General features: G+C 40.3%; 1 protein-coding gene across 2 annotated transcripts in view; it reads right to left on the reverse strand.

The window, feature by feature from the left end:
- Positions 1 to 4,869: 4,869 nt before the first annotated feature.
- MANBA (mannosidase beta) overlaps positions 4,870 to 18,280 on the reverse strand; it is a 45,424-nt gene continuing 32,013 nt past the window's right edge. For both annotated transcript variants that reach the window (XM_030238742.2, XM_050973522.1), the window contains exons 13-17: positions 17,732 to 17,896; positions 15,870 to 16,014; positions 9,436 to 9,578; positions 7,463 to 7,720; positions 4,870 to 5,298 (exon numbers count right to left, since the gene is read on the reverse strand). In XM_030238742.2, coding sequence (XP_030094602.1) covers positions 5,074 to 5,298; positions 7,463 to 7,720; positions 9,436 to 9,578; positions 15,870 to 16,014; positions 17,732 to 17,896 — 936 coding nt within the window. In that variant the 3' untranslated portion in view covers positions 4,870 to 5,073. The remainder of the gene's footprint in view (positions 5,299 to 7,462; positions 7,721 to 9,435; positions 9,579 to 15,869; positions 16,015 to 17,731; positions 17,897 to 18,280) is intronic.

An 18,280-nucleotide genomic window follows, 5' to 3' on the forward strand; every position in this document is an offset into this window, starting at 1 on the left:
CACTAAAATGAAAGGCTGCAAGCCACCTGTCTTAAAGCTAAAGTATCTTTTGTGGAGGGAGAGCAGGACTATCAGCTGCTGGTGAGCAGCTGTGCTTTGGGATTAAGGCCTCTTCCTTGGTTTAGTTCTCATCATTATGGCAGCAGAGAATCATTTACACTGAAACCAACTATTTAGTGTCTCTGCAAATTTCTGATGAGACAGCTCTTCTTTGGGCTGTCCAAATCTCCTGTAGTAACTGTCCTCATGAGCAGTGTTTCTTCTTGTCTGACATCAGTTCTGAGATGGTGAGTGTCCTGTTATTGATGTTGGCCCAACTAAACAGAACAGACATCAGAGCTCATGATGAAAAAGCCAAGAGGGGCATTGTACCACTGTCACTTCTAGCCAATTTCTGTGGCACAAAGATGGAGCTTTGACAGGGGAGTTCTTGGCTCAGCTCAGTAACCTGGCTGTCACTCCTGAGAAAATGAATCAAAATAAACCTTGAAAATGGTTGTTTAGAGTGGTAGCTGCTGTAATGAATTAAACTATGAGTAATGAAAAAAACTTGTGAATTTATTTTATAATCTGGCTAAATTTCTGAGACTTTTAATTACTTCCAGAGAAGATGAGTAAAAGTGCCATTCTTTCTTTCTTTCAGTTCTTGTATGTATAATCATCTAGGCAGTGTCTAAGGCATATAGATTTTTGTTCAATTAATGTACTTCTCCAGTGTTGTCTTCGTATTCCAGCTCTAATAGAACCAGGCAAAGGTTCTTATATTCCAGGAGTGGAGGGGTTCTTGGAGCCCCAGGAGAGCTGCTGTTCAAGTAAAACACACCTTCTGCTTCCAAAGAATTTCCAGCACAGCTCAGGGGGCTGCCAGAGATTTTTACTGACGTTTCTACAATCCTGCAGGTCACCAGGGCACTCTGGCTGTTATGCACACCTTTCAACTTTAGTTCGACCAGCTCTGCTTTTAAACCACCAGGAGACACCTGGATCTGTATTTCCCTAAAGCACCTTGTGACCAGTTGTTGCATAATAGCTGCTTATCAGGTGAGTGATCATGCACAGCAGGTTCCCTAGGCCCTGTATATGGCATTCTGTCAGTTTCTTAGTTTCGGTGTATTTAAAAAAAAAAGGCTTTGATCTTTTTAGGTTTTTCCCCCTTTGTTTAGAGATAGAAAAATACCACTGAGCACATCTGTCTACACCTGGCTTATAGAGAGAAACCTCCAAATTTAATCTGTATGTGCAGTGGAATAGAGCTCGCTCTGTTATTCTGCTACTCTGCTGCAGTAATAAACAACAAACTTGTGGAAAGCAGAAAAAGTTGTGACAACAGATCTCTTCAGATGTTCTCTACATTTGATATAAAATGAGCAATTCAGAAAGTTGAACTGCCCTTGATTTTAGATTGGCTGCTAGAGCTGTACATTTCCTGGCTGGTAGTGGGAAGCTCTAGGCAGCATTCTGAGATTCTGTGGACTGCAGGAAGGATAAGAATAATACCTACATGTAGTGGTGTATGAACTGTCCTTTCTCCCTTGCCTGGAAAGTAAAATGCTTCTTTCATGCATTTAAGAAAAAAGAGCCACTCTCCTTGCTTCCCCCAAGTGACAGGAGTGGGGGTGCCCATTTGCTAGCTCATGGTGCAGTGGTCAATACTCACCCACCATCCCACAGCTTCTGGCATTTCTGGATGATCATGCCTTGAAATAAAGCAGTTCTAGAGTAATGGCCAATGGTCAGTCCAAACTTTTACTGGCTTCAAAAGATTCCTACAGCAAAAGACAACACAAGTTAACTACCAAGGAGTTGATTTCCTCCTCTCAGCATTATGAAGCAGCCTGATGTCCCACTTAGAGCCAGGCTGGAGTATGTTTTTCCAAGGCTGCAGAGGTTTCCCATGGCCTCATTTAAACCTAACTACTATAATTTTTTAGCCATCCAGTCACTCTTGCCATATGCACAATGCAGAGGAGCACTAGCTCAGGTATTATAGGTCTCTACTAACTGGCTACTTCTTGCAGAGATGGCCTTTTTTCATTTAAGTTTTGGTTTTCCACACTAACTGAATGAATTTGAGGCTTTTGCTTTGCTACCTTGTAACATCTGACTGGAAAGAAAGGAGGTTATGTAAACACAACTCTTGGATTGAATCTGTCCTAAAAATTTCAAACCATGAATTCCTGGTACCCTAAGTGGGTAAGAAAGAAAACAGTGACTCTGACAATAAAAAGGCTGGCTTGTAAGCTTCAAACCCCAGCTTCCTGTACTGAAAATAAGAAACTCATTGGCCCATCTCTCTGCTCCTGACACTGGTTCAAGTTAATGAAATGGTCTCTGCTACACATCTCCAAAACCAAAAGGGAACTAACTAACAGAAGTAAAAGTACTGAAGAAAGATGTTCTTCTAAGGCAGAATATTTGTCCAGAACACAAGGTATGCAAACAGCAGGTAACAAGAAAGACTAACAGAGAACTATGAACACTTACTTAGAGAGCAACTTTTAGATACATTTGCATGCTTCTTTTCTGGAGAAAATGCAGAACTTGAAAAAGCTTCCAAGGACATGCTCCAGTAAACTGGAGCAAAATAAGTCTTCCTTGTGTGGCAGGAAGTACAAACAGGTGCCCTCCAAAGCTCAAAACAGCCTCTGCAAGCCCAGAATGTGTTCACAGCTAAATCCCAGCCAGAGAATGGTTTTAGGACAACAGATTAGCCAACACCATAGAGTGTGCTGGCTAATACATGTGCTCTCAAGTTCTGTTCTGGAAGGGCATTTGTCATGGCTGTCGGGCACTCTGGCTGCTGCTTTTGCCATCGGTGGAGAACAGCCCAGAGCGGCCCAGGAGCAAACAAAGGCCATGAGCACAAGAGAATTCCTTAGTCCTTAACAAGACATTGCATGGAAGCACCCTGAAGGAACACTGACAGGGCCAGTCCCCTTTCCTGCTGCCACCAGTAATGTAATGACGCTGAGGACAAGCACCACACCTAGCAAATGCTGTCCTAAGGCTCCTGCTGCCAAACCCCCATCAGACAGAACTGGCAATACAGGTTACAGCTGCTGCAGCTCTACCAACACTCAGCTGGCAAGATGGATGTGTGGACAGGAGTGCAGGGTACCTTCCTATCTCTGCCCTGATCTGAGACAAAGGCAGAACAATGTAACCAACATAGCACAGGATGCCACTGCCAAAGTACCCATGGTTAACCACAGCACACCTTACAGCCACTGCAGCACGGTGAGAGAACAGCTTCTATAAATATACACCTACTACAACACCAGGAAACCAAAAGAACATACTAAGGATATTAAAACAATACTGGAAGTCAACCTTCCCCTTTAAATTCTCTTTTGAGTTCAAGCATTTGGCTTAAGCAACTGCTCATCTTTCATAATGGGACCTAGTGCTGAATTAAAGATTTTCATTGAGAAAGAATGGACCTACTCCTTAGGGAGCTCCTGACCTTCAAAAACAGCAATAATTTTAAAAATTGCCCAAACCTTGCTATGTCAATCTGGTAGCTGCAAAAAACAACAGGGGAAAAATAATAGAATGCTGCTATGTATAACTGTGCTGGTAGACTTTATTTGCATAGCCACTTCATCCCTTATTAATCATGTACCACATAATTTCTTTCAAGATTTTGCCTAAAAATTGTGACAGGCTAGATGAGGTCACATTTACCCAAATTAATGAATGGGTTTTGCATCTAGCAACCCAAATGTTTTTCTACATATCTCAAACTTCACTCATATGCTGAGATGAACAAATATCACTGACCTCAGATAGGTCTCTTAATTGTCTCTAAACAAGTGATTCCTCCAAAGTTTTATTTATTTAACACTATAAGTGCCATTTTGAAATTCTATCCAGATGTTGCTGGAAGAGACAATTCCCCATCAAAGTATAAGAAAGACATCAACAGGCTTGCCCTCTTCCTAATACACTGCAGCAGTACATATTAATCATATTTTCTCCACGTTTTTTTCTTTCTTACCTTATGTTGATTTTACTGCTGCTTTGATTCCACCTTGACTCCAGGACACCAAAAAAACTGAAGGATATTTCTGGTATTGTTGGCCCATGATGACTCTCAGAACAGCTTTTTTATTTCCTTTGTCAGTGCCTGCATTTGTTAAGTTTTACTCATGACTGTAATTTTCCCTATCTATTTTAGAAAATCTATTAACATTGACACATACACATCCATATTTTGATTGTTTTCATGTCTTCTTTTAACTAGGACTTGTTTTGAACCAGATGCAACTGCAGTTAGTTGTTTTGGTGACCCAATAAAGCATTTGTAAGAAACTCTCATTAATCATTTCCCTTTCACCTGTAAGTTCTTCCTCTGGCTCAGAAGTATGTCAGTTTTGGTTAACACCAAAGTATCAACATGCTCATTAAAGCTCTGATCACAACTCCAACTGAGTCTGAGTTCTGCAATGGAACACACAGCTGCTCCCCCCCCCATGTGCCCCAGACCCCCCACACCACCAGTGAGTAATGCTCACGTGCTGCTCTTACAACAGCGATGGACATCAGTGGCAGAGCCCCTTCAAACTCCACCTACTGTGATACTGATTCTGCTTTGCAAGAAAATTAATATTTCCTTGGGTGAAAATTAGTATTTTCTTGGGTGGACAGAGGATCCTTGTGGAACCCCAGCAAGATCCCAGGTGCATTTCAAACCACAGCTGACAGACAAGCCAAATGTTTAGCAACCTGCCCATGGAGTGGCTCAGTAGCCTACTGGAGGCAGTCCCAGCTTCACTCCCTGTCCTCCTCCCTTGCTCCCAGCATACCTTGCTGTTATCCTAAACTAAATTTCCACTTACAGCTTAGTGAAACTAGAAAAAAATATGGATGTCTTTTCAATACAGCACATATATTATATGTAAGCTTTTCTGTTGGTATCTTTACAATGAACCAGCAGTTAAAATTCATAGACAGGAAGAGACAGTATATTCTTCAGCCAGCTCAAAGTGCATGTCACTTCAGCTTCAATCAAATTCTTCTAATTTTTCTTTCTCCTCCTGTTTCACTCTCTGTCTAGAAGGAAATGAAGTATTCTCAGACAACATCCAGTAGAGAGGTCAAGATTAGTGAACTTTCTAGTTCTTCAACACTGGTAGGCTCCCAAGGATAAAATGCAACCATTTTCTTCTTTTCAGTCATGAGGAAACCATTGTCACTAAATCTGCCTTTTATACTCCCTACATCCAGAGTAACAAAAGGAGCAATTGCAGTGGTCTGAAGAGCAAATATATAAATGTCATCTTGTTGGGACACAGATGCCTGAAAGAGAAATAAAAAATATGTATTATTAAAAAAAAATACATGTTAAAGAAGACCTCAAACTGGGAAAGACCTGCACATCAGTAAAACAGGCTGAACAACCATATTTGATCAAAAGTAGTATTCTTCATACTTAAGAATCATGTAAAAACTGCAAATGTTACTAGAGCCTTCCTACAGAATACTACAGATTGTGGAACAATGCCAAGTATTATCACTTTGCCATCTTCTTATGAGAATAACTGAGTAAATAGTAATCTGAGTTCTACATAGTAGAACTGCAGAGAAAGAGATTTATCCTTTCACCAACACTTCACTCAACTTACCAGTTCACATCTGCTAAGAGAGCTTGCCTTTCAATTATACAGACAGTAGAAATACACAAAAGCAAAAGATGGTAAAAATCCCAGTAAGACAAAAAGACATCTCATCTTAATGCATCATGGCAGTGAAGCCCTTATACTTAATTTAGTTATATATTCAAAAAAATGTAAAATAAAAGGTCAAGTTATAATGTTTTGTATTAAGTTCTATCAGTACTTAAATCTCAGAGAGACTTTAAATCCCAGCCAGGATCCATTTTCATGAAGCAGTCACCATAATGAAAGATTATGCTACATAACTTTCAAATACCAGTTAACCATCTATAAAAAAAGGACAAATTACAGTCAGTGCAGGCACCATGTTCTACTTACAAGAAAAGCAATGCTATTCATTTTTGAGAAAAAGCACAGATCCTCTACACATTCTGTTTCCTGAAGAAATACTAATGCTTTTGATGCTTTTTAAAAGCAATGCTAGGAACTGTAGCTCTTGGATTAGCAATGTATTTGAAAGCCTAGTTAGTTTATTAATAACTAAGTATAGATGAACCAGCCTCTCCCACACAGTCATTTTTTTAATCACAGCTGCATTTCTTAAAATGACCACTTTGCATTTATCCTTGCTAGCTATCCTTATTAGTTAGTATTGCAAAGACAAAACCATTACAAGATAAAGGAATAAAATTTTCCAAAAATGCTCCAGTTGCAGAGCTTTTCTTATTGATGATATCATCCGTAAACCAAAAAACCAAACCAAAACAAACAAAAAACCTCCCCACAGCATGACTCAGACTGCAGATTGTACCACCAGATGAAAAAAAAATTAAAACAGGCTGATTTCTTTTCTTTGTATACTCAGGAGGCAGGCTGTGCTGTCGTGAAAGAGATAAGAAGAGAAAATCTGGCCCATTTTCTTTTTGCAAAGCAATTATGCTAGTCCAGATTCAAAGAGATTAGACCTCTATTCCTCCCTTGTTCAGTTTAGCTCTAAAGAGCAAAGCTGCAGTTTGAAAGCCAAATGTGAGAACACAAAGGTCCCCATCCTGCCCATCTGATGATTAGGAATTTTCCAATAAGCTGTACATGCTAAGCAGTGAGGTTTAATAAAATGTGTGCACACACACACAGGGCATGCAAGCTCTCTATAAATACAGCAAGCCTGCTAGGAGCAGAAGAAATCTAGGAAAAAGCAGCAAATTGACTAAATGACAGTGTTATACAACACTGATGGGTTTTTTTGCATGTTTAGAAGACTGACACACTTGCCAGCTATTAAGAAATAATCACTATTATGCGAATAAGAACCCTTACTGGAGGGCAGGGATTTGAAAGAGGAGGAAAGGAGCATGCAATACTGCAATAGTGCATGTTAGCAATGTTCCACTGCTCTGAGAGAGTGAGCACTTCAGAGAAAACACGGCTGAAAATAATGCACTCCACACTCAACTGAACTGGGATCACCTTATCCTGACATACAGTGCTGTCTGCAACCCAGACAACCTGTCATGATGCTATTTGCTGTCTAGGGACAAAAAGAAAGAAAGGAGCAATGCTGCAAAATGGAAGACAGTCTAAACAAATGAAAGGGAGTTTTCATTCTTAAAACAAAACAAAACCCAGACAAAACAAACAAACAAACAAACCCCAGCAGTCTTATTTGGATACACATATAGTGATACCAGAAAAAAAAATCAGATTTTGAACGCAACCTGGAAGCCAGAATAGCAACAACCAAGGAGAAAGAACATTCAGTGGAATCACACACTGCACAGCCGGCAAACAACCCAAACCAGCAGGATTAGCAAAACCAAATACAGTAATTTAGCATGATTGATGCTTACACTAAGCTGGGTCTTCTCTAATCCCACGGCATCCTTGAGTGATGAAAGGAAGTAATGGTTCCTAGGACTCTGGAGCCCATCTTCTCCCACAAGACAGAAAGTAATAACACAGCTTGTCCTGGTACAATTTCTGCATCTTTCCAGAAGGTCACAGATGGACTCCTTGTAGATGGGGACAGCACTCTGTGCCTTAACAGTCACACCTTCTTTGGCAAGGGTGCATACGGGCTCCAAAGAGCTCCAGGCGTGCACTGTGACCTATCAAGCACATTGAGAGAGCACAAACTTAGAAGAAAGGCTACATCTGTGAACACAATGCAGCATCCTAGATTGCAGATTGCTCATTAAAACAGATGTTTTTCTGACAGCACCAACTGATTTCCACCTAGCAAGAAACTACACAATAGATATAGCATAAAAATTAGATCATACTAAAATCCTAACAAGAGATCAATTTCAAACAGTCTGGAGCTGCTCTTGATCTGCAAGACTTTTTTGTTTTCTCCAGGCTCCTTGAGAGGAAGAGATTGCCAATTCCTGCCAAGTGAGTGTTGGGAAATAGAATTATTGAGTGACTAGTTTGTTGACTCTTTTTCCTCCCTTCTTGGATTTAAAAAAACTCAAACAGAGCATTTTCTTGAGATTGCTCAGCATTATCTGGTGTAACCCAACTGGGTATGCTAGAGTTTCTGCATAATCACCCTTAAATAGAAGCAAGCTCCATCATCTTAAAAGGGATTATGAAGGTTATATTAATACAGCAAAATACATTCCCAGACATCTTTCATGTATTATGAATATACCCTTTTTAAAAGGGCGAAATTTGGAAATTAAGCACTTAATGAGAATTAAAACATTCTATTTCATAAATTTTCAGTTATTTTTTGCCTTACCCAGAGTGTACAGTCAGGAATAGATCTTAACTCCTTTCAAGAGTCAGGTTTCAAATCTTCTTGAAGTGAAATATACAGTATTCATCAGAACTATTCTACTGTCAACACTTCTTTGATGCTATCAGAAAATCTGAATTTATGTCTGTTAGAGTAACTCAGACCAGAAACGAACAATTTCATTTAGTGCAGTCCTACTCCAAGAACTGACTATCCAGAAATTGCAACCATTTTCTGTAGCATATTTTACTCCATATAAGCAACCCTTTAAATCTGAAAATCCATGGAAGCCCACCAGACAGAGCAATGATCTAGGAGCTGACATACTCATACTACCAGTGAGTCATTCCAGGTCTCGAGGTCTGTTTTTCCATCCTTCACACTGTTTTCACATGGGACACACTTTATATCAGGAGCTATATCCCACAGTGGAAAAAGGTCCCTCAATTCATCTGGGGTCTGGCTGCCATATGGTTAATAGCAACAAAATGTAACAAGCTGAAAAGGAAGACTGTTGTCTACAAGAAAACACAGCAGTCCAAATACTGCCTTAAAAATCCTATCAGTTTCTATAGCATTATCAGAAAACAGTTAAGGCATCAATTGCAATGTGATGACATGCATAGGTGACCTTCAATTAAAGATGTGCTGTTCATATTTCGGAAGATAATCCAGTCCTTTTTCCCAAAGCTGTATAGTTTGAGTACTGGTACAATCCCTTTTTTCCCCCCTACTTAATCAGGTTATCTAGTTCTAATGCCCAGGGAGGAGTTCTGTCAAGTAGTGAGGTACCATTTTTCACACTCTGTTCTATTTAACCATCAATCCCCTTAAGATTTCAACAGAATTGTTCATTTCAGCCTTATACCCACAGGCTATAAGCAAAGCAATTCCTTCTTCTGTGAAGCACTACACACTAGTTTAATAAAGAATACTGTTGCCCCTAAGATTAAACACTAGAGTTGCATCTCATGGTTTTTGAGCATGGCCTTACTGAAGCTTGTCTGTACAAGGACGTGCTCGCTTCAGCTTCTCACATTTCTGCAGGAGGTACACAAGAGTGGTGAGGTAGCTGCCACTTACCCTCAAAGTCACCTTGTGGTCCTCATGAAGATCTGAGACACCATAAATGTGCAATACCCCTTTGTCTTCATAGGCCACAGGCAGCAGTGGTGCAAAGAAGTTCTGGGCAAAATAATGCAGCAGTTTCCACTTACCACCATACTCTAAAAATGGTTAAAAAGAAGAAAGAATGAAACTGAATCCAAGACTGCCTTGTCACACATTCCCTGTATGTGCTTTGTGGTCCTGCTATTGGCAATGCAACATCCCCCTCCACCCTTTTTCATCTCTATCAAGTGCAAAGAATGACTGAAGGTACTCTTGCTTCCTTCCAGGCAAGGCTCTGCCCTGGAAAAGATCTGATGCTCTTTCAAGCTTTGAGCTTTCCTGAAAGTTCACATTTATTTCTGTCTCTGTCCTATCACTGCTCCACTGTCATTCAGTTAAAGGAAGCCTTGAACACAAGTGACAAGCCTGACACAGTATAACACACATAAACCAAGCAGCTGGAGCATCTGTGCTGTTGAGAATCCAGACACATTGGCATTGCCACAGATTATCACTACTATAAAGAGAGACAAGGTACTTATACAAAGGGCTCTTTTTCAGTCCTCCTTTCAGTTCTTCCTTAGAGGACATCAGTAACAATAAAGACAAAAATCAGTTCCCAAACCAAAGAAAACTCTGAGCTTGGCAGAACAAAACTCTGAGCTTGGCAAAACAAATTTGCCAGGATCTAGAGACAACACCTCCTCCATGGGAGTTAGTATTCATGAGAGACACATGACAAACAGTTCACACTGCTTCTTTAATGGAAAGCTGTACCTCATTACTTTTAATACTTTGAAAGTCTGCCATTAAACTGGAAAAGCCATCAAACCCCGCATCCTCTCCAAAAAAAAAGCAGTTTTGTTTTCTTGCTTTGCAACACTGCCATGTAACCATTTTGAAAGAGAAGCTGCATCAATTTCTTCCTCTATTAACATTCCATCTAGTACCCACTATCTGCATTTTAAGTTTGTCCTTGCTCAACTACTATCCAGTCACTGAAATGGCCCTAAAAAGAAGTAGCAAGTCAGCTGCACCATCTCACAAGGAAATAAAAGTTAGATACAGGTTTCATTCTTGTTTCTGGCTCTTTACTTTATACAACAAGTTTAAAGCTGATGTAGGCTTTATGATGTATGAAGAATGTTTTCAGTGAGATGTTTTTGTTGTAACTCTTAGTAATTACTCTCTTAGTTTTGGTTCTTGTACAAAGCTCTGAGCACTCTCAAACATCTCATAATTAAAGACTTATCCAGCGTCATCTTTAAAGGGTTGTTGTGGCTTTCCCAGGGGGACCTGAACATTCTTTGTCTGCACTCCACATAGACATGAATGAACTTTGTGAAGAATAAGTGCATTAGCTCCAGTTTAGCACCTTACACATCACCTTGATCTCAGCCAGTTCACAGCCAGCTAGCTTGGAAAACAACAAGAGAAGTTCATATCTGCCTGGAAAACCCACACAAGATTGAACTGTGTTATGAGATCAGTCTGTTGCCAGCAAAAACACCACTGGCATTTAAGTTAATTGCACTGAAGCAAACCAAAGAGATAAGGCTGGAGGAAAACTTCAGGAGAGGCAGCTGCATTTCTTCAAAACAGACAGTCAATAAACTGATGAACATACTCAGTATATTGGTGCTTCTCAGTATAGAACTGTAGAACCATTTATTAAGGAAAAGATCTCTAGGATCAAATTCAGCTGTTCACCTGCCAAGTGAATCACTAAACCATGTCCCTAAGTTCCCATGCCATACCTGTACATCTTGTAAATACCTCTAGGGACAGTGATTCCACCAATTCCCTGGGCAGCCTGCTCCAATGTTTGACAACACCTTCAATGAAGAATTTTTTCCTAAGATTCAGTTTAAACCTGAACTGGTACAACTTGATGCCATTTCCTCTTGTTCTATCACTTGTTAATGCAGAAAAAGGGCCAGCCCCCTCCTATGACTTCCATTCAGGTGGTTGAAGAGATCAATAAGAGGTGTGTGTGTTTGTGTGTCCCAGCCTTGTCTCTTCCAGGCTAAACACCTCCAGCTCCCTCAGCTACTTTCCACAAGCCTTGTGCTCCAGACCCTTCCCCTTCTCCACTGCCCTTCTCTGGACACGCTCCAGCACCTCAGCGCCCTTCTTGTAGTGAAGGGCTCAGAACTGAACACAGAATTTGAGGTGTAGCTTCAACAGTGCCAAGTACAAGGGGACAAATCCCTTCCCTACGCTTTCTGGCAACAGACACAGGCCAGGATGCCCTTGGCCTTCTCGGCCCCCTGGGCACACCCTGGCTCATGTTCAGCCACTGCTGACCAGCACCCCCAGGTCCTTTTCCACTGGGCAGCTTCCCAGCCACTCTGTCCCCTGCCTGTGGCACTGCCTGGGTCTGCTGTGACCCAGGGGCAGGACTCAGCACATGGCCTTGTTGAACCGCATAAAACTGGCCTTAGCCCATCAATCCAGCCTGTCCAGATCTTTCTGCAGAGCCTCACTGCCACTCCCACCAACTAGGTGTTGATTGCAAACTGGCTGAGGGCGCACTTGAACGCCTTGTTCAGATCCTTGATAAAGACATTACACAGAGCTGGCCCCCTTACCGAGCCCTGGGAAATCCCAGTAGGGACCTGCAGTCAGCTGGGTGTGAATCCATTCACCACCACACCCAGCCTGACCCTCCAGCCAGTTTGTTTTCATGGTGAACAGTGCACCCATCCATAGCATGAGCAGCCAGTTTCTCCAGAACAATGTTGTGGGAAGTGGCATTAAGGCTTTGCTAAAGTCTAGGCAGAGAACACCACAGCCTCTTCTCATCCACCAACTGCATCAGCTTGTCATAGAAGGAGATCAGGTTGGTCAAGCAGGACCTGCATTTCAAAAACCTGGGCTGGCTGGGTCTGATCCCCTGCAAAGGCATGTTCTGGCACTCCAAAGACACTTCCTGACAAAATAGGGGGTGCTAACAAATTACTCTTCAGTCATTTAACTTGAGAAGATGGGAGATTCAGACTGGGGATGGATTATCTGAAACAGAGTGAATGGGGGCAGTATCTGATCCAACTAAGCTCATACAAAAGCTATGGACTTTGTATGAGAAATGGGCAGGGAGAGTCTGGGAGAGGTTGAAATCTCTAAAGCCCTCAGGACTGCTACAGGACTTCCTGGAATTTCAACTGTCAATTAATTAAATTGAAAACGCAATTGATGTTGCTAACTGAAGAATCCAGGCAAAGCCCACCACAAGCTCAGACAAGTTACCCAGCATGGTCTGAGGTTTCAGTGCCTGTTGACTTGAATTTTTTTCCTGAGCTAAATTCACATAATGAAAATCTAGGCTTCAGCTGTCATATATGGAAATGAAAAATGCAATTAATGTAGAGCAGTTTCTGCTACTTAGTGTAATAGAAAATACTGTTTCTTTTTGAATGGATCCTTCTCTCAACTTCTGCTGTGCCTTGATTTCCAACCGGATTACACAGCCACACTGCAGAGGGAAAGAGAGGAGGTTTGCTACCAAGGCAGCAGAGATCCTCAAAAAACCTTTACAGTGAAGATGACACGCTCAGAGTGAACATGGCATCAAACTTCCACAGGAAAACCCAAGCAAACAAAAACCTCAGCCAACAAACAAAATCAAACAAACCACACACTTTAAAGTTTGCACCATTTCAAAACGCACTCAACTACTTTAACACCCATTGTTTTGGAATGTTTGAAACATCATGAGTCGGCTTAACTCAAATCAGCTTTTAATACTGGTATTTCCCTTCCCAAAAAAACTAGAGCCATTTTAAAGAACCAAAAGTCAACTGCTGCAGCAGTTTCACATAAAAAAAGTTTTCTAAAGACAACTTTTCCAGCAACAGGATCTTAATAATACATTTGTCAAAGTAACATCAGACAGCAAGGAAAACTGAAGCTAATTTAAAAGCCCATATTTTTCAGTTCTTCAGTTGTCTTGATTTCCATAGGACCAGAACTACATTCCTTTCTTTAAAAACAGGCAAGTTGCGTACTACAAACACACACCCAAAAATGGATGTAAAAAATCTGGAGGTCAGGAAATTATCATGAGAAACCTCTGGGTTTAAACTTTCCTATTACAGACATGCATACCCAAAGGCAACAGTCAAAAGTTATTTAAAATAGCCCTGGGGTGGTTTTCTCCTCCTCCCACTTTAAAGAAATTCTTACAGAAATCCAAGTTCCTCAATTTTTCTTGACAATAACAAGAGATTTGCACTCTCTGTGTTATTAAACTTCAGAAGAGGAAATTAGAATCAGGTTTGTAATGAGACCCCAATACCCTTTTTTCTGACTCTTCCCTGAAGCCTTTCTACACTTATGGCAGGAGTGCAAATAAACAGATTTCCCTGAAATTATTTTAAATTAATCACTTCACACCATTAAATGCAACCTGAGAATCATGCTGCTAGTTCTTTCCTCACCTCAACCTCATGAATTCAGATCAATTATCTTCCATAATATAATTGAGCCTGTACTGGGGTTCACCAGAGGCTCTAAATATTGAACCTGCAATAAAAGCCAGTTACCTGCTCAAGGGGATCTCAAGACTATTGAGTTGGGTACCTCAAGGTGACACTAGTCTGGGAGTGTCACAGCATTCCACCAACACATACTGCAGAGATGCTAAAGCATCCAAAATGGCACAGCCAGCTTCACAGCTAGGTGCTAACAGCCAGCACCCAGTTGTGATAAAAGCTGTTTACTTCTGAGCTGAAGCCAGAAGTACTGTAACACAAGTGCTGTGCTGTGTTTTCATTCAACCCAAGCAAACATCTTAAAGGTAAAAGTTAAAAGAAGAAACATTTGCTATCTTCTTCCTTCCCCACCATGTGCAAACATTTCTGCTTTGTACCGGAAATTATGTAAACCCCTCCATGACTTCCTGCAAAGCAACAGATTTAAATAAAAACACTCATTGGTGATACTCCTGTGCCACCTAACAAGATGTAGCAACGTGTTTTTGAAGTGCAAATAAAACTAATTTCTCCCAAGTCTTGCATAATTTCAGCCATTAGCATTTCAAAATCCCTCTACCACACACTGCCTAATTAAATGAATATTAAACCTTTCCTCATCTCACTGAGGGAATACAACAAAACAAAGGGACAGCTGTATCTCTGCTGAGCTTCTTTCTTCTAAACTTCAACAACATATGAATAATTCAAGTATTTGATAAATATTCAACAGTGATGTCATCTCTGTACTCAGAAAGACATTTATGGCCTCCACGACCATTACACCCATCAATACACCTGTCTTTACAAAGGGACACTTTTCCAAGCAGCTTTTTCTCTTGAGGCACTTAAAACCTACAAGCATCACTCATTGCTAGAATCATAAAAGTGAACATTGTGATATTCCATTTCCTAATACAAGTCTAAAAAGTCCAGAAAGATAAGCATCATAGCTGGACCACTGCCTTATCATTTAAATAAATTAGCCTCTTTCTTCAACTGGTTTTTGCTTTGTTGTTGCAGTTATTTTGTTTGGATAATTTAAAAAAAAAAAAAAAAAAAAAAAAAAAACCAGAAAGGGAGAGGGACAAACATCTCCCAGAAAAAGAAGGGGAGGATGGTGTGGGCTAATTTTGCCCAAAACTAGGCCAAATGGCATTTTATTCCAAGGGCACATCAAGACTGTCCATAGACAGTCTTACTTTTTACTTTTTCTCTTAGCTTTTTTCTAGTTTGTTCATATTTTTTCACAAGTGAAATGCTTAAATAAGGATTTTAAAAACCAAAATACGTGAGAAATAACTAAAATTGAAAGAGAATCTACCCAAGTCCTATACAGCTGCCACAGGACAGCTTCTCCATTTCAAAACAACTCCTAGACAAAATGTTTGGAACACGAAACACAACCACTTCCCTCATGCCACACATGCCTCATTCCTCCCCTACTTCTTACTAAGTGACTTATCTCTTTATATGTCTGATTAATTTTGTGTTCTAAGAGGAAAAAAAATTATGTGTAAATGGCATATTAGCAGAATAATTTAGTCATGAGGAGGGATTCACCTCATCTGACACAAAGTTAGACATCAAATCTCAGCCAGTCATCTCCTATAAAAAGCTCCTCAGAAGCTACGCTGGGTGACAGATATCTTAAGAAGTTCTATGAAAATCAAATTCATCATGGAGAAGATAATTCACCCCAGTTCTGAGACAGCTAAGGACACAATGAATCCCATTTGGAGATAACCATCTCTCCCCCAGCTGACTACAGAAGAAATCTGTAGCCAATTTTTACATCATAAATCCCATCCTGTAATACATTTCTAAAGGATGGACAAAAATATGTTCAAAGTTTGTAAAGGTGTCCAAGAGACAGAGCAGAGCTGTATTACAACAGGTAGCTGGTGCTTTTTACCAGGCTGTCACAAAACTTACCCAAGGAAGCCCATGAAGGTGCCTGCCAAATGTCATTGAGCTGCCAGTACAGAGCTCCCATGGTGTGTCCCTCTCCATTGATTATTTCACTTTGACTAAAACGATAGAATTCAGTTTCTGTCTTTATACACTGAGCCTGCATCACCTTGGACAACAAAGAGATAAAAATTATTTTTGGCATATTGGATTTTACTTTTTTTCCAAAACATGTGTGAATATGTTGATACACAACACAAACTTCACAGCAACAGCACATAACTTTAAACTCGAGCCCTGAGGAGTATCCACCTGCAGTGCAGTGGAGCTCTGCTGAAAGGAGATCTATTCCTAGCAGCTCCCAACAGCTTTGCATTTAGGTCCCTTCAAGAATCTCATTTGGGGCTACTTCCAAACAGTGAGGATGGTCTTTGAAAGGCAAATCAAAGACAAGGAAAATAAAATTAAATTCAAAATAAGTCTGGGTTTTTTTTACATTAATTTAAATAACCCCCTCCAAAGTGGAAAAATGATGTTAAGCTGCATTGCCTTCAGTATACATTACCTTGGTGTCTAAACCCCTAAACTTTGAACTTACATTCTCACTACAGTCAAAACTGAGCATCAGAAAAGGAACCTTTTTTCTGCTGCACTCCCACTCCTTTTCTCCTTCTCCATGACATCTAAAAACCACTTTTCAGAATTTTTCATTGGCCAAGTTCTCAATGGGTGCTAAACAGACTGATATGTTCTTCACACAGTTTATTATTAGGCTGGGGAAATATAAAGAAATTCTCAAAATAAAGTTAAAAGCCTTTAGGATAGCCCAAAAGGTAAAGATATTACTTCTAGTTAACCACTAAAGCAAGTTTGCCTTTTTTATTCCTTTTGCTATCCTTATTTTGGTATTAAATTGTTTCACCTGTTAATAAGGCCTTGGCAGACTTAGCCTTACAGAAACTCTCCCAGCTTTTTTGAGTCAGGACCTCATGGTGAAAGCTTTACCCCTGGTTTCAATTTCACAGCATCATCTATCCTTGTTCCCTTGTCAAGATTGCCAAAAATTCTCAAGCAATTTTGCTTTTATATAAAACTTGCTGACAGCAGCTCTCAAACATTAGAAACTCAGTGAGTGTGCAGTTACTTCCATCAAGAGTATTTCTGAAATTCTTGAAACACACCAAAAATTAACAGCACTTTCAATTTGCATAATAGCATTAGAATTTTACTTACCATCTTTTAAAAACTGCACAAAAATCACAAATAAAGAAGCAAGCATGATGCAGATCTACTACCAGTGAAAAGCAAAATACATGCTTCTGATTTGAAAAAACCCTCAAAATGTATTCTCTAAAATACCAATATTTGAGTCCATAACAAAAAAATCCTATAATTAATAGAGAACTACATTCTTTGGAAAAAATATTGCTTCCAAAGCTTGTGTTTTCCATGTGGCAAGAATCAAAGCAGTGAGCCTACAAGGGCCACATGAAGAGTAAAACATCCCCACCCTGGAACAGGGAGTAACATGCAGCACTGGGAATAATCTTGTACCATGGAAGCCCAGCACATCCCTGCATCCTCCTCCAGCTATGTAAGCCCAGACTGGGAAAAAGTCTGTCTGAAAGTATGTGCTGCCTTGGTCTTTTTCCCAGTTTCTGGGTAATTCCCTGATTATTTCAGCCCTTCTATCATGGAAACTGGAGTTTCTCTACAATAAAAGAAAGACAAACTAGCTCCAAATTAAACAGGACTCTTCAGTTCTTCAGAACGGAAACTTTCTGTATGATGGAACACTCCCTAAGGGACCAGGTCCAGCTCTAACAGCTGACACAATTTAATGGAACAAGTATTGACAGCTACTTCCATGGAAGAATCACTATTACCTGAGTGAGGTAAATCATATCCTTGAACTGCTTTACAGGATCTGGGCACTGGGGAAGCTTGAAATGACGCCCAATCTCTTGAAGCATCTGAATATTGCCACCCTCATGGTGCTGCCGATGGAGAGAAAAATTGCTTGTGCAGGACCAGTCCTCTGGGGAGGAAACCTTTCAAAAACCACAAAAAATCAGGTTATCTGAATGAAAAGGTAGAAGGTGCAATGACAGCAAGGATACTCAGGAAAGGATATCCATTACAGCCTACTGATATCATCCAAAACCTTAAAACTGGTAGTAAATTTCTACAGTGCCTCATGCAGTCATGCAAAGATTTTTAATCACTAACACCCTTTGCTTACACTCTTTGTACAAATAAATGAAAACACACATTGCTGTTGAACCCAGAAGAGCAACTTTTGGCTCAGCAGCATTTAACTTAATTGTCCTAAGGTTTGGGTTGGCCAAGGGACCTCAGAGTTTTGTCTGCATTCATAGAAAGTCAGAAACACCCTAGACTAATATGGAAGAATGTAATCTAGTCAAACACATTGA

Source organism: Serinus canaria, chromosome 4, assembly GCF_022539315.1.
Source record: "Serinus canaria isolate serCan28SL12 chromosome 4, serCan2020, whole genome shotgun sequence".
Classification (NCBI taxonomy): domain Eukaryota; kingdom Metazoa; phylum Chordata; class Aves; order Passeriformes; family Fringillidae; genus Serinus; species Serinus canaria.